Source organism: Oryza sativa, chromosome 6 (assembly GCF_034140825.1).
Source record: "Oryza sativa Japonica Group chromosome 6, ASM3414082v1".
Classification (NCBI taxonomy): Eukaryota; Viridiplantae; Streptophyta; class Magnoliopsida; order Poales; family Poaceae; genus Oryza; species Oryza sativa.
In genome coordinates this window covers 28,261,554-28,278,320 of record NC_089040.1, presented here as the reverse complement: position 1 = coordinate 28,278,320, position 16,767 = coordinate 28,261,554, and the positions used below count along the sequence as shown (strand labels likewise).

Genomic DNA, 16,767 nt, shown 5'->3' with positions numbered 1-16,767 from the left:
AAGAAAATGGAGGATGGAAAGAAATTAATACTGGAGCTAGAGAGAGAATTGCTAGGACAGTAGAGAGAGAAAGAAGATGGCGGGTTCTTTTGAAAACTTGGCTGTGCCTGCACACTGCACAGTGCAAGCAGTGCCTTCCTTTGTGTTGCAGCTATTCCTCTCTTCTCTCAAAAGAAGAGAACATTTGTAGATAGAGAGAGAGAGAGGGGCAAGCAAAGCAAGCAGCCTAGAGAGAGAAAGCAGCAGCAGCAGTAGGAAGAGGAGACAATGCAATGAGAGCAATGAGGCTGGTGGTGTGGTGGTACAACCTTTTGTAGGAGTGTGTACTACTAGTGACCTCTAGACCTTTGTAGGGGACCTACAGCAACATGCCAAAGGGAGAAGAAGAAAAATTATTCAGAAAACATAAAAAGAAATGGACTTTGTAATTAGAAAAATGAGCTTTGTAATAATGGAATGGTTTCTCTTGGAGAAGAGAAGAGGAGATCATCTGGTTGGTGGTGGAGAAAGAATGGATTTGGATGTGTCTTTGTCTGTGTGTGTTATCTCTGTACTCTACTACTCCTCCTCCTGTTCAGTAATTAATCGTCGTGGTGCATGGGATTGGATGTTGCTGTTAGGGGACAATGAGGTTGATGTCGTGTGATTAAGTAATAAACAATGATTTATTAGTGACAGTAGGGTTGGTAGGTGTGGAGGATAAATATCTCTCAAATTAGAGAGCCTCTCTTCCAGTGGAGTATTTATTGTCCTTTGCTAATTTTGCTATGGCTCTATTTTAGGTGAGGCCTTGGAAGATTTTGTGATGATCTGGTTTTTCTCACAATTCCACCTCTTCAGATTTTCAATTTTAGAACCAAATTTATAAGTTTATTCGCTTGTTTTTTGTTACCCAACTCTCTTTTCATAATTGCGATGAAGACGAGTAAAAATTATACCTGAAATTATTTTTAAAAAAATCAAATTTCAAAATTATACTCAAGCATGTGTATTGAAAGGAACAATGAAAATGCAGTGGACTATTTTATTGTAGAAAGTCGGCAAAGTTTATGGATCATGATTTGCTCTAAAACGTGGCAGCAATCAAGGTTCAGTTGGAAAGCTTGCCTAAACCATTCCATTCTTTGAAGATAATGTATCATACTACGGTTTTGTCTAAGGATTTCATGAGAAAATCGCATGAGAATGAGATACTATCATTTTTTTTACTTGGATATGCCAGCTTATTCCCAGTAATTTTTTTTTTTGAATAACCTAATGAGTGTGTATCATAACAGCGATACCGTTGAAATTGTAAGTGAAGTCACTTTACAGAATACAGATACTTTAGATTTGTAAACAAGTCACGAGCAGGAAAAAAAGATTCACTCCCTTAGGTTTGCTTGTTGGCTTAGAAGCCGCATCAACCTTTAAAATTTCAAACTTAATTTTAATTTTAAATTATCCTAGATGTTTTATTTTCACCATTTTTTTGGCTTCTGAACCGTTAAGAATATAAATATAAAAAGTTTTATTCTAATTGTTTTTAAGAAAAATTATATTCTATTTTTTCGTTACTTCTTTTTTTTTCTACCGCTTATCAACCAAAATCAATCAATGATGCTGGGAAAAAGAAGAAAAGAAAAACTGGTTCCGTTAGTACAGGAGTTGTTCGGAATATTGGGCGCGGCTACAGTAAGATAACGTTTATCTCAAACTCAAATTCCACAGTTGGGAACTTCAAATTCCAAATCTTCGTATCTCAAAATTCCAAATTTCGAATCCCATGGGAGCATTTACCCCACAGAAAGCAGAAGCAAGGACAAATTGTAGCATTCTCACCGGATCATCAGAATAAATCCTCATCAGAATAACTCCCATATCTAATTCAGATATGAGAAGATTCACATGTCCTGCACAGTGCAGATCGCCGACGTTTACCTCGCGGATCCATTGAATACGTCGTTCATACCACGAGTATACACTATTGATTGCATCCGTAGCACTGTTCCTTCTTCTACTACTTCTTCTTCTTGTTCTGATATCTTCTTCTCATCAATAATTCACAAGACTGGTTCTTGAAATGTTCCCATCAATCTCTGTCCAGATGCTCACCCAGGTCGAAGATTTTTGTTTTTTGGAAGAATTTTGGTGAAATGATCGCTGAATGCGAGCCAGAAAAGATTATTTCGCACATTGATTCCAGCAATAAATTTCACAAAGATCACGTATGAATGATGGCAAACGGCCCCATCTTTTCGCTTAAGCTCATGCTTATCAGCCAAAATTCAAATTTTCAACCTTAAATTTGAAGCTGATTTTGAGGTTTTTTTATTGAAGTTTATTTTCAACCTTTATCTTTAGGTCGCTAAAAGCATGTATATAAAAGTTTTATTCACAAATTAATTCTCGTTTGTAAATATGCTGTTTGGCCAAATAATGGGGCCGAAAGCTTCTTCGAGAATACTATTGAATTGTGGATGAACGAGTATTCAGCTATAGTATCAGACATCGATCCATGGTTTGGTGTCCTGCCGTTTTCAGGCTCAAAGCCAGTTGACAGAGCTCCCATTCGAGGACGAAAATCAACGAAACTCCTTAAATAACCACCGTTTCGAATTGACACGTGCACCATGAACACGACACAAATTCTAATCCAAATCGCCTCTCCCAATCTCCATTCTCCGAGAATGGATACAAATTGCTGTCCATTATTCAACTCTGACGGCTGACGATGGCAACGATGCATGCATGGCAATATGGCATGCAGAAGAGGCAAGTTGGATTAGGTAGGTAGTTTAGTTAAGTTTAACAGTGCCATCAAGGCATCAACTAACCTGAAAAGTAATTAGTATGCAGAGTTAAGCAAAGGGATTATTGTACTAGTACTGCACCTTTTGCTGTTCATTGCTGATGTTGTACTGCTTGTACTGAACCTGTGTCGCCAATTAACTGAAGAATCATGTATGGCAGAGAAATTATTTTCCATTAATAATAATAGACATTCATAAATAGATATACATACATAGTTAAAGTTATAATTGGAATACTTAGACCCCAAACCTTGTAACTAAGGATAAAAAAGCTATTACAAGACTAAGCTATATTTGCTTCAACCTTACTATGTTCTTATGCAACACCAACCCATTACATCGCTCGTCTACGTAGAAACCTGGATATTAGAATTGTTGCCAGAGAAAATGCGCAGGGGTCTTCCGGTTAGCTCCACAAGTTGGTGGGATAGACGACCTGCGTTCAAAGCCTCACCCCCTTCTAATTATTTGATAATGATCATTCCCTAATATTCGCGTTTTATTAGAATTGTTGCTAGAAAATTATCATCTGTTGCTACTCGAACCATGTTGAATAGAAACCACATTGAGGCACGTAATCGATTGGCAGTGAAAAGAATGGAGTTGGCGGACCGAATCCTCGCCGTTTTTAATCGTGTCGATGCAACTCGCCAACTGAAACTGAATCAACCTGTGGTATCTTCAAGGGATCTCCACTCCATCGAGCAGCATATTTTCTTTCTCCTCCTCTTCTTGGTCTTTGGTCCCCTTCTTTTAAGCGAAAAGTAGCATCTTTTATGTTCTGAAGAAACATGCTAGGAAAAGACAAACAACAATAAGAAAAAAAAAGTATTACTAACTGGATGCTAAACTGCTAATGTTTTTCATTGCTCAATAAATTATCCATGAGAAAAAAAAAGATTATAACTGTCACTAGAATGCAATGATACCCCTCTATTCTTTTTTACCTTTAGTTTTGGACATGGACATGGACATGGTTCTCTAATGTATATGTTTCATTCATCATTACGTTTTCTAGTTATATGTTTATAAAACTTGTTAAAAATATTCCCATATAGTGTTTTTTATGAAAAATATATTAATACCATTTTTTCCATATCAAATACTAATGTTTTTTAATCTCTGAATGTTCTAAGAGTTTAAGATTTGACTGCATGCATTTAGGACATCATCCTTTTAAAAACAGAGTGTTAAAAAAATTTCCATATTAGGTCGCTGGTTTGTCATTGAAGTGAGAGGTAAGTTGCAGCGGCAAAGGAGAATTAGCTCGTTTTTTACAGTAGAAAATTAGCCATTCCAACAAATCCTAGTCTCAGATTGTTTATGCATTGAAAAACGTCGAGAGGTTTTCCAGCTAGCTCTACTAAGACATTGCCTGAGTTCAAAGTCTCACCTTTTCTATTTATTTGATATTATGTCATTTTCTAGTATTTGCGTTTTTAATTGTTTACGCGATGAATGATAAGCTGTACGAAATAAACGAAACAACAAAAATTAATCTATAGAATTTATTTTCTTTTGTTCTTAAAAGCTGATACTGAAAAATAATTTTTGATGAAAAGCCTCCAAAATTAAGTTTTAAAACTTAAATTTTAGTAACTGCTGATAACTCAAGAAGCAGTGTGCTCGGTGCAAACCACTGTTTTCACTCCATTACCTACATGGTGACCAACGCATTTGAGCGCTAGCTTATTCAGTTGATGGCAAAGCATTAATGCAATGCACGACATATATACCAGGATACAGCTTCCTCTGTCCCAAAGACCATTATGGATAATCAATTTTTTAGGAGAGGACACAATATGGTCCTAGAAAAACCACAATTACAACACGCCCAGCACTAATACTGTCTTGGTACCATTAGCACATGGCTTCCTAGTGATAGGAAAATTAAATAAATAGGCCTCATTTTTAAGGCATCACCCAAACCAAACGGCTCCTTAAATTGCCTTCGTACTGTACTGATACCCCCTTCACACGTCAACACCAAAGAAAAAATTAGCTCTCCTGATGGCATCAAAAGAAAATTCAGAAAAAAAATTAAATCGAGGGAAATTAGCTGGCACCAAATTTAAAGAAAAATTAAGATGTCAAGAGATGACGCCAAAGAAATCGAGGACAAAAAAAAAGAAGCTTGAGTTTTTTTTTAGGAAAATATATTGCTAGCAAGTTTCCTGAGCTGCTAAACAGTGTGTTTTGTGCAACAATTTCTATATAGAAGTTTTGCAAAAAAATTCAGCATATCTATTTTTAAAATTTAAAGTAATTAATAATTAATTAATCATATATTAACGATATACTCCCTCCGTTTCAAAATATTTGACATCGTTGACTTTTTAGTACGTGTTTGACCATTCGTCTTATTCAAAAAATTTAAGTAATCATTTATTCTTTTTATATCATTTTATTTATTGGTAAATATACTTTCATGTACACATATAATTTTATATATTTCACAAATTTTTTTTGAATAAGATGAACGGTCAAACACATGCTAAAAAGTCAACGGTGTCAAACATTTTGCAATGGAGGGAGTATCTGTTTTGTGTTTGACTGAAGAGTTCCAGTCATTCGCTTAAACGAACGCACCTTAAATAATGTGTGGTGGAAGAATGTCTTTTTTTAGAAAACTTATGTTTCTAAGCATGTAATAAATAATATGTTTTAATAATTCGGTGAATAAGTCGAAAAGAGCAAATCAAGGGAAACTAGCAGCCTAGCAAGCTCCAAAATAAAATTAAGATGTCAAGAGATGACGCCAGTGAGATCCAGGACCATAAAAAGAAAGCTTGAGATTGAAGTGGTTTGGTGTACTTGGTAGTGTCGCAACAGCAGCCGGTCAAAATACAGTTGAGCAGGCCTGCCGTCTGCACTGCACTGCACTTTTGTCCCTGAAAGACTTTTTTTGGGTGCTTCAGTGGATAAGGATAGTATAGCTTTGGTGCATCTGGATTAAGTCACCTTCCGCTAATTAATCACTGGATTTTGACATGACATACACAATGCTGCTTTGCTGATCACTAAGCTAAAAATTGGTTGTGTGGATGCTCCTGTCATGGTTTCTGAAACATGGAGTTGGAGGGCTTTGGCATATGCAGGAGAAGAGCAGATGATCTGAGCTTCTGACTTCATGTCTGTGTGTGTGGTTAGCAAAACAACAACACTAATCTTTTTGAGTGCAAGTTTTGCATTAGTACAAGCTTAAGATGCAGTGAAGCAAGCAACCTAAAGCAACAGAAGAAGAGAGATGATGGATCACGAGCAGGTGAGCGACTCCAATTATCCATTCTGGTAATCTGGCCCAAGTCCTGGGCTGTGTCACTTGACTCACTAGATGTCAGAGATGACGATATGCTCCTGTTAATGGTGCCGCTGTTTGCAACGCATGAAACCTAACTTCGCAAGATTGTCTCTCCTTTCTTTTCTTTTTATCTAAACAAAGTCTAAAATTGGGAATTAATCATTTCCTACAATTGTCAAGGAGAAGATCAGAAGAGAAGATGAGCATCAATCACCATGAGTTACTTGTCAACAGAACGGTAGTACTGACACCGACAAGTACTGGATTTTGGACCACGATCACAGGAGTGATTTGTGATCAAACTGTCTCTCCAATAACAAAGATTTTTATTTTGTTTTTCCTCGCAGACCAGTTCAAACGAAAGTACAAAACCTGACTTATTAACCGATGTATCGATGGATGTGGATCGAGAGTTTGGTCAGGCACATGCTGCAGATCGAGCCATTACTGCGGCGGCGGCGTGTGTGGAAGAGATTGAGAGATCAGAATTGCCTGTGAAAATGACCGAAACCTAACGAAGTTTTGCTACGCCATTTGTGCGTGCGGATTTGAAGGCTCACACGCCGAACTCCGGTGGCTCGCCGGCCGAAGCGGCGGTCTTTCCGGCGAGATCGTGCGTTCGTGTAACTGAAGACAGCGACGGTGTTGGATCGCCATGAGTGTACTGTATACGAGGATATCGATGGGTTTTATTATATCGCATTTGTTCAGAATCACGTTGGTTGCCTGCAGAAATTTGATGAAGGATGTCAGGTTTGGGTAGTTGTATGGGCTATAAGATGAGGTGTGTTGGGTAGATGGGCCGGATAATGTTGAGCAGGCCAGGAAGGCTTTGGCCCAGAAATTTTCAGAGATCTAGGGAGGAATAAGTCCATTTTCATTCCTCAACTTTCCGTCGAGTTTAATTGATAACTCTAAACTGCAATATCAGACATCTTCAACCCCATCATAGTAAAACCATTCAAGTCAGATCCCGTGACAATATGGATACTTGTTTTTGCTGACGTGTTTCAGCAAAAAGGAAATTAAAAAACAAGTGGGCCCACATATAAGTGGACTTCCACATCTCCCCACCTATTCCATCTCTCCCCTCTCTTTCATAGGAGCTCGTCGGCAAGGAGAGCGGTGACAGCTGGCTAGACCGTCCGCACGAGGCAACGGTGGGAGGTCGGTGATGAGGTGGCTCTGGTGGTCAGCCATAGTGGAGGAAAAGAGAAGGGAGGCGAGGGAGCCAGCCATCCGCGAGAAGGCATCAGTGAAGGAGAGGATCCAATGCCCCAGCAACTCCGCCTTAGGTACTCCTGCGGTCCTGTGATGCTGGAGTGGGCTCTTCCCCACCACTCATGCTCATCCTCGTGGGACGTTCCTCCCCACCACTAGGGGTGGGCTCGCCGCCTCCACCCAATCATGTTGAGAATAGGAGGAGGAGCCGTGGAGGTGGAACTTGAGCTTTGAGTGGTGGTTGCGTCACCATGTCCTAGTTCCCGTCCCGAGCCGCTCGTTCTTTGGCTTATTCACCGAATCTTGGTTCGTCTCCACCAGTGGGACGCGCTCCACAGCGAGTCAACGGTGGCGGTCCGGCCAGGCACCTCTTTGTCGCTCCTCGACTGGTCGACAGAAGCGATAGAGCTGATGAGGTCGAAGGTAAAGGTAGCATCGGCATGGTCCGCCGTCTTCCGGTAAGACACTCACACTGTTTGCTAGATAAGTTCAAAGGGGAGGTCCCAACATAGATGACGGCCGCGACTTCTCCTTCGATTCGGCAGCCCTTGCTCCAATTTGACCGCGCGCCCCCTTAGGAGAGAGAGAGAGAGAAGCTAGAGAGAAGAGGGGAGGACAGTGATGATGACATGCGGGGGCCACTTTTGGTTTTGCCACATAAATTCCTAGTTAGCACGAGTGGAACAGATCAACTTGCCAATTGCCATGTCAACAAAATCTCAGACCTCAGATTATTGGTTGTGGATTACTCGTGCCATGCTCCAAAAAAATTCGATTTCTACAAAATCTTTTCGAAACATACATACGCATTTGCTCACAATACGTGTACTCTCACTCCTATGAATGCACACACGCACACCCTACCGCTATGACCTTTCGGAAGACTATGTCGACATATCTCGAGATTGACGAAGTCACCATGTTGTCTCGCTGTCGGCAGGTACAGCACCTACCACTGAAAGAATAATTAGCCGTGAATGTGAGTACATGTGTCAAATCTAGAACTTGTACCCAGGTAGGCTGGTTCCACCACGAAGAATCTAAACAATTGAGCAACGCTTACTTCACGATTTCTCCGTAAACTTTAAACGTTAGAACTGTTCATTGTTTAGACTGCTTTGTGTTTAAATTTATTTTTAAGGTTTGTAATATATAATATTTGACTAATTCACATAAACAAATCCATCATCTTTAATCCAAATTACATGGTTCTTTGAAACGTAGTATTGAAAAAAAATGGAATAATGGAAAAAGAGCAAAGGATTTAAACGTGAACATAAATGCAAAATAGAGTACAACAAAACATAAGAAAAATATAGAAATAGTGGTTTGTGTAGACCGCGGAAAAAACACATGAATCGAATTAGATAAATAGACTCGCATGAAATTTTTCAAGGGTTTAGAGTTCTTGTAATTTTCCTCTAAATTTTTTTTGTAGAATTGTCCATTTTATATGATTTTAAAACAAAAGTATAGGATTAAATCTTTGTTTCGAAGACTTTCCTACGATTTTCCTATAATATAGAAATTCTCCAAATTTATCTCCGTTTCAGGTTATAAGACTTTCTAGCATTACCCACATTCACATATATGTTAATAAATCTAGACATCTATATGAATGTGTATCTAGATTCATTAACATTTATATGAATATGAACAATGCTAGAAAGTCTTATAAACTGAAACGGAGGAACTATATGTTTTTTTTTAGAAGGAAGTATATGTTTTTGGTACGGTTCAGGAGGCCCTCATGGGGAAAAACTACCAGGACGCTCTCCAAAAGGATGAAAAAGAACATTACTTTGGGCGCGTTGGATCCAATACAGATGGTCGAGATTGACCCACGTCGTCCAAGGATTCGTCCACGATTCAGAAGACGTTGAACCTTATCCGTTTCTGCAACGCTACGCTGTGTTTCTCTGGTTTGGGGAGCTTTGGAATGAACTGAGGCAGCAGCAGAGGACGGAGCCGGCAAGCCATGGCTCCCTCCGCCGCCGCCGCCGCCGCCGCCGCCGCCGCCGCCGCCACCGCCTCGCCGCTGTCCCGTCTCCTGCTCAGCCTCCCAAACCCCAGCGTGAAACTTCCCGTGTCTTCTCCGAGCCGGAACGCCGGCGCCGCCGTGGCCGCCAAGAACAGCACCCCCGTCGTCGCCCTCCGCCGGCGCGAGGCCGTGGCCGCCGTGCTGTCCGCATCCATCCTCTCCCGCGTGCTCCCCGCGGCGGCGGAAGCGTCCGGCGGCGAGTGCCCGCTCGAGGTGGCGCCCAACGGTCTCGCCTTCTGCGACCGCGTTGTCGGCACCGGCGCCGCCGCCGAGCAAGGGCAGCTCATCAAGGTCAGCACGACAGCACGCACCTGCCCGCCCACCGGCCGCCGCCGGCGAGGCGAGGTCTCGGGGTTCTTGCTAACCTCGCCGTGTGTTTCGTTCGTCCCACGCAGGCGCATTACACCGGGAGGCTGGAGGACGGCACGGTGTTCGACAGCAGCTACAAGCGCGGGAAGCCGCTCACCTTCCGCGTCGGCGTCGGCGAGGTAAACACGATCAATCAATCAAGCACACTAACAGATTCTGCAAGATATTCAAACATTGTACTAATCGGCAACAGATTACGCAGCTACACGATGAATTAGACTCATCTCTGATACCAAGATCACTCACATTGCATATTCACTGATAATTCTTCAGGTGATCAAAGGATGGGACCAGGGCATAGTGGGCGGCGAAGGGATCCCGCCGATGCTCGCCGGTGCGTCTCCCTGCCTGAACTGAACCCTGAAAAATGACAAAAATCTGAAATGAACTCACCATACTCGATCAGATTCACCTCGATTTTGTATCAATTTAGAGAAATGGTGAAGCTGAATGGAAATGTGGTTGAATGTTCAGGTGGAAAGAGGTCGCTGAGGCTGCCGCCGGAGCTGGCCTACGGCGCGAGAGGAGCCGGGTGCAGAGGCTGGGAGCCCACCTCCTGCGTCATCCCGCCCAACTCCACTCTCCTCTTCGACGTCGAGTACGTCGGCAGAGCAGTCGGATGATCTCTCCCTGCAGATTTGGTTTCTTGTGTTGATTGATGTATGCAGAATGTTCAGAGTATATATCGATACCGAGTTGAGAGTTTCAGACTGAGAACATTTGCAGAGAGATTTAAGCAGCACGATCGTGGTCTACGGGTTTGAAATAGGTTATAGATTGTGAAAATTCCAAAAGCTTTGGTGAGTTTGGGCATGATCAAGCACATCATGCCCAAAACTTCAATTCCAAACTACAACATTATCCTTTTTCATTAGCACCATTTCTCGAGCTGCTAAATAATGTGTTTTTGTAAAAAAAAATATTTCTGTATATAAGTTTTTTAAAAATAAATCAAAGAAATATTTTTTTTTAAGAAGGAGAGCAGCGCTCTCCCATTTCATTTACTGAAATGCAGATTACCCAAAATCAAAGAAATCTATTTTTGAAATTTATAATGTTTAGTAATTATTCATGGGCCGTCTCATTTTATGTGCTAATATGCTATAATCTAATAAGGAGTTTCAAACGGGCCTAAAAACATTTAGGGAGAGAATTTAGGAACACGACCATGCTGAGCGAGTTTGAACAACATTGCCAAAATGCCCAAAAAAAACTTTGGTGACTGATTTCGGCAAGATCGTCCACACCATCAAGCTTTCATATTCTCTCAATGATTGGTTATACGTACGAGTTCTCATTCAGATGATTTTCGAAGAATTTTATCTGAAAATTGTAGTATGAACGAATCCGGAAATGAAACGATTTTGCTAAATTTTTGCCGGGTGATTTTTTTTCATAGTATTTGACGTTTTTCTAGCCGCACGATGTTTTCCAAGATTTGTGCAAAAGCAGGGTCAGTTGAGTCCATGACCAAGTCAACCTGACTTTATATCGATGGATTCATGTACATCACGCATGTCAGATTGTCAGTAGCCATTTACTTCTTCTATCTATTTCTTTCTTTCTTTTTTCTAGGTACCAAAATTTACAGTGCACTTGTACTAAAATAAATTACAGTACACTTACATACCATATCTACTGTTTTTACAAATATAATTTTAGTTATAAAGCACTGTATTTAGTTATAAATGCAATATTTAACACTTCAGATATCTGCACGGTTTCTCAAGCAATGTATTTATACTAAAACGACAAATATTCTAGTTACCCAAATTTACAACGCACTTGTACTAAAATTATAGTGCACTTACATGCCATATCAACTGTTTTTACAAATGTAATTTTAGTTATAAAGCACTGTATTTAGTTATAAATGCAATATTTAACACTTTAGATATCTGCACGGTTTTCTCAAGCAATGTATTTACGGAGTTGCTAGAAATATGGCGCCATATGCTACAGTCGATTTTTTTTCAGCCACTTACACAGTAGTTACACCTCATTTACACCCCAATTTACATATGTAATTTTAGTACTTACATATGTAATTTTGAGACTTACATTGTAAATACACTAAAATTACATATGTAATTTAGGGACTTACAATGTAAATACATACCGACTATTTTTTGATGAAAAATATGGCGCCATAAATATAGCTACACCCATGTATTTATACTAAAACGACAAATATTCTAGTTACCAAAATTTACAGCGCACTTGTACTAAAATTACAGTACACTTACATGACATATCTACTGTTTTTACAAATGTAATTTTAGTTATAAAGCACTGTAATTTTAGTTATAAATATAACATTTAACACTTCAGATATCTGCATGGTTTCTCAAGCAATGTATTTATACTAAAACGACAAATAAATTATAGTGCACTTACATGCCATATCTATTGTTTTTATAAATGTAATTTTAGTTATAAAACACTGTAATTTTAGTTATAAATGCAACATTTGTCGGTAATTTTAGTTATAAATGCAACATTTGTGTTAATCTTTATTGAATACTACTCTACTAATAAGTACAATCACATGCTACTTGGACGGTTTCTCTGTATTGTTATTTTTTTTTTTACCGTTGGATGCAGATACGAGGGGAGAAAAAAATTGGGTGATTTTTTTCTCAAAAATAACACGCCACATGCCTAGACAGTCCCATCAGGAAAAGTTCTTCGAAGTAAAGGCCCATTGTATGACATATCCGGGCCGCAATTGTGGCCCATCCGTCGCAAGTTTCCCGGGCAAAGCGAGATGGGCCGAGATTGCGATCTGTCAACTCTCTTTTGTGGGCCCCACCTGTCAGTCTCCGTGTCTCGCTGACTTCCTCTGCATCTCTCGCGCCGCCTCGCCGGCGAAGGTCGCCTCTCCGGCTCCGCCGCCGCCGTCATCACGAGGGCTGCCACGGTCACGAGCAGGCGGGCGCCGGCGAGGTGGAGGACGGGAGTAGCGGTTGCGGGGAGAAGAGGAGGCCGGTGAAGGGGAAGAGGAGAGGGTAGGCTTGCCGGCGGCGGCATCGGGCGACGGCGACGTATCAGGTGAGAGAATCTCGGCGAGTTCTCTCGCCATCCGATTCTTCGATTCTCTTCCCTGTCAGTACGCCCCGCAATTCCACAGTGCTCAAATTTTACGGTTCAAGACAAATCATTATGCTGATGCAGAACGCAGCTAGAATTTTTCAGGTTTGCAGCCGTTTTTTTTTTTTTTTGGATTTCCGGACCGCTGTGCAAGATTCTGCAGGCTTGTGAGGAACACAAGAGGAATGGATAATACCCCACGATTTTCAGGAGGAGGAGATGATTGTGAGTTGATGCAGCAGAAACAAGAATGGGCCAAGTATACCCTCAGAACCATTCACCAATCAAGAGGAGTCAGTTCACATCTCATGCTGGTTTTTTCCTGTGCTGTAGAACACAAGACATGCTAAAGAGCAAGCTCATTCTTGAGGATGATTTTGGGTGGAATTTACCTTCAATGGGCTCAAATTCAGATCAGAGCAATGCTAATAATAAGGGCAACCTGAAGTATATAGGAGGTGTTGACATTAGCTTCTCGAAAGAAGACCCTTCCACGGCGTGTGCTGCACTGGTAGTTTTAGATGCTGGTACCTTAGAAGTTGTCCACGAAGAGTTCGATGTTGTTCGGCTGCAAGTGCCATATATTCCAGGATTTCTTGCTTTCAGAGAGGTATTGTGTGTCCTCTTATTTTGGCGTGTTTGGTTTGATCAAAACATATGTTTGCTAGATCATGAGCAACAGTTTATCCATGCCTTCTGTATTATTATTCAGGGGCCTAGACATTTTCATTTTCTGTAGTGATGAACAGGCAGACAAGCAAACAATGAAACAAAATCAAGATGGGTACATTCATATTTATTGTGTTTTTGCTAACTATTCTTTCTTCTTATCTGTATAACCATATATGGGTCTAGCATGTTCAATGCAAAATCAAGTTATGATTGGACGTGGATAAACTGTTGTTATATGCTAACTATTCTTTTAATTATTCTACTTTGTTAGATGGTTTAAAATATACATCAAGTATATTGTTATACAGCTAAAAGTGTCAACATGCACTACTTGTTACAGGCTCCAATTCTTCTAGGACTCTTGGAAAAAATGAAGACAAACAACCAGCATTTCTACCCTCAGGTTGCTTTGTCGTTGCAATTTACCCTTCTGTAAATAGGTTTACTGTGGCTTTATGCTTTGTAGCATTCCATGTTGTCATATGTTGTTTCCATTTTGACTGTGAAAACAGTGTGAATTGTCTGCGCTGATGTATAATCATTTGTCATCATAAATATCATTTATTCTAGAATTTTGATCTGGAATGCTTAATGGCATAAGCATTGGCATTAAATTTTAGATATGTTAGCGTCTTCTAGTTTTACATTTAACACTAGTTATGCCAGTGCCTTCTCTATGGTTTAACTTGATGAACTGACAGGTACTCATGGTTGATGGAAATGGATTACTTCATCCACGAGGTATACCTCATTAGTGATTAGTATCATGGCAATCTTAGTTTGTAAGACTAAGATGATTCATGTGATTAGAAAAAAACTGCAGAATCACACACATAACATGATTATATTATATTCTTTTAGAACGAACTACCTTGACAGTCCTTGTAGTCCCTAGTCAATTGACTTGGTGATAGCGTACAGCATGTCTAGTTATGCATATACACTGCAAGCTGCATCAATAAACTACTTGAATGCATGACCCTCTAACTTACATATGTTCAACAGGTTTTGGTTTAGCTTGTCATCTTGGTGTCCTTGCAGACCTGCCGACCATTGGAGTTGGAAAAAATGTATTAATATTACTGCCATTGCAACTACTCCTATGGAAGTTCTCTCATCTAGTTGTTTTCCGACCATTTCAAGTACTTGATGGTTTTCTGATGTTCTGATCCTCTGAGAGAAGACTAAGTCCTCAGTGTTTTGAATGCCCCAGCTGCACCATGTGGATGGCCTTAACCAATCTGAATTGAGAAGACAATTAGAAGCAAAAGAAAACTGCAACAAGGAGTTAATTTTATTGACTGGACAGTCTGGGACAACATGGGGAGCTGTAGGAGATTCTATATTGGACCTCTGAATGCATCCTTCACTTCATTTCTGTCATATATTTCCTGATAATGAAAAGGTTTCTATTGTTGGAACTAAACTATTAACTTATCCCAGGCAATGTGCTCCTGCCCTAGTTTGTCGAAGCCGATCTACATCTCAGTTGGGCATCGCATTTCACTTGACTCAGCCATTGGGATAGTGAAGTTCTGTAGTAATTATCGCATTCCCGAGCCCATTCGCCAGGTAGAATTTTGTAAATAGTATACCTCAAGTTTCATCTTGTCAGCACGTTGTATCTTGGGTACTAATTTGACGTTTCGTTTCATCCTTCGCTAGGCTGATATAAGATCAAAGGTGTTCCTTCAAAAGCACCAAAAACTTGAAGAGTAATAACAAGATTGAAATGGGAGTTTTATCTTCTACCTGAGTCAAATTTTCCACAGCATGAAGTAACTTTTCCGCAGCTCTTTCTAATCGTAATAGATTGCACATTGCGCCGTCGTTTTCTTTTTCTTTTCCTTTTTTTGTACATGAGGGTGATTGTCACTTGTCAGGTCAGTGTTGTTTGTAAAATAGACTGCAGGTCACCTTTGAACAATCTGAAATCTGTTCAGCTGTTGATGTCCGCACACTTGTTAGCTAATTTAATCAAAGATTTCAATTTACGACTGCAGAAATATTGCTCTGTTACAATACTAAACAGTGGCTCATAAACCAGCTGGGGGTGTGTATAAACTTGGAAGTCATTTTAATTCTGTGAAACGCAATAGTAAAACCAAATATTATCGTGCTGATGTAGTGCAGGCATCTTAATTCCATAAAGGTAATATGAACCTAGTTGTTCTAAAATAAATGTGAACCTAATTTGTTAAATTAAATATAAAAATAGGTGGTTGATTTACTCTGCCATGTGTCAAATTGTCAATGAGTCTAAAAACGGTCACAAATAGTCACATGGTAAAAGAGCCCTAGCATGGTTATCTTTGGCACATAATTAAGTGCCTTATCCTTGTCGTATCTAATCTAACTAATAGAGACATTATGGCATGTTAAACTTAGAAGAGTCATAAATGCATATCCTTCTAGAGGCTTAGATTAGCTGAATGCTACTATTCACCAAAATTACCCTCTTTATTTACTATCGTGCTGCTATATATACACATGATCAGAGATGACTGCGATGCAGCATCACTCAAAGTCTCAAACCATCTTGCTTCCAACAAATCCAATCAGAAGAGCATTCAGCAGTGGGTTGCAATTAACAGCGAGATGGCTGCCACCTTCTCTTCTGTTATGTGGAAGATCCTTGTCATTGCTGTAGCCATTGCTGCTCTCCTTATCCCTTCAGGTACACATTGCAAGATTTTCTAAGATTAGCATAATGCCCGTGTGTTGCAACATGCTTTTTTCTTCTAATTGTCTAATATATTATCATTTTGTTTATTTTTCTATCATTTTGTAAAGATGAAAATTTTCATAATATTCTATTGTTATATTTTTCTTTCTATAAGATCTATAGCATGTGGGGGCTAAGAGATAAGCAACTCACCGTTCATGGGTCCCGTATGGTAGTTGGGTGGTGGTGGTGGCAGACTCATCACCACCACTACTATCTTTTATATTAGTATAGATATAGATAATATTGTTCCTCTCAAATCACTATTACGATTCTGATTTTTACGGTTCATAATTACTCAGTATCGAAAGAGAACATCGGAGTTTCAAATTATGATTTACTCTGTTTGGATGTGGCTGATTTGTGAACTAAACATTGGCATTTTTCTTTTCTGATGGATGCAGGAGAGGGCAAGTTCGTGTGCCGAGGCAAGTGCGAGGATATACGTGACTGCGACAACTGGTGCAAGACGGCCGGAGGCTACCCACAGGGAGGGCAGTGTGTGCCGCCCCTCTACCAATTCTGCTGCTGCATCGAGTAGCAGTATGGATCTCCA

The 16,767-nt window shown here is 40.1% G+C and overlaps 2 protein-coding genes and 1 long non-coding RNA gene across 8 annotated transcripts; 2 read left to right on the top strand and 1 right to left on the bottom strand.

Moving 5' to 3' along the window:
- The first annotated feature begins 9,214 nt into the window (after positions 1–9,214).
- On the top strand, positions 9,215–10,492 carry LOC4341766 (peptidyl-prolyl cis-trans isomerase FKBP13, chloroplastic). Its single transcript, XM_015786376.3, has 4 exons — positions 9,215–9,646; positions 9,751–9,843; positions 9,998–10,058; positions 10,199–10,492. Exons 1-4 carry the CDS (start codon positions 9,293–9,295, stop codon positions 10,345–10,347), a joined length of 657 nt encoding a protein of 218 aa, XP_015641862.1. The 5' UTR covers positions 9,215–9,292; the 3' UTR covers positions 10,348–10,492.
- LOC112939244 (uncharacterized) lies at positions 9,448–10,307 on the bottom strand. The gene is made up of 2 exons (XR_003242756.2): positions 9,971–10,307; positions 9,448–9,880 (listed from the first exon to the last, which is right to left on the bottom strand). It is a non-coding gene; the product is annotated as an uncharacterized lncRNA (long non-coding RNA).
- Positions 10,493–12,550: 2,058 nt separating the features above from the next.
- Positions 12,551–15,492, top strand: LOC4341765 (uncharacterized). 6 transcript variants are annotated; one of them, XM_015785752.3, is made up of 9 exons: positions 12,551–12,775; positions 13,025–13,073; positions 13,148–13,424; positions 13,827–13,889; positions 14,188–14,227; positions 14,492–14,556; positions 14,700–14,816; positions 14,930–15,058; positions 15,152–15,492. In XM_015785752.3, exons 2-9 carry the CDS (start codon positions 13,048–13,050, stop codon positions 15,203–15,205), a joined length of 771 nt encoding a protein of 256 aa, XP_015641238.1. In that variant the 5' UTR covers positions 12,551–12,775; positions 13,025–13,047; the 3' UTR covers positions 15,206–15,492. The 6 variants fall into 6 exon arrangements, with proteins under 6 accessions (XP_015641238.1, XP_066167464.1, XP_015641235.1 ...); XM_066311367.1 differs by having other exon boundaries at positions 12,978–13,073; XM_015785749.3 differs by having other exon boundaries at positions 12,920–13,073.
- The last annotated feature ends 1,275 nt before the right edge of the window (positions 15,493–16,767 follow it).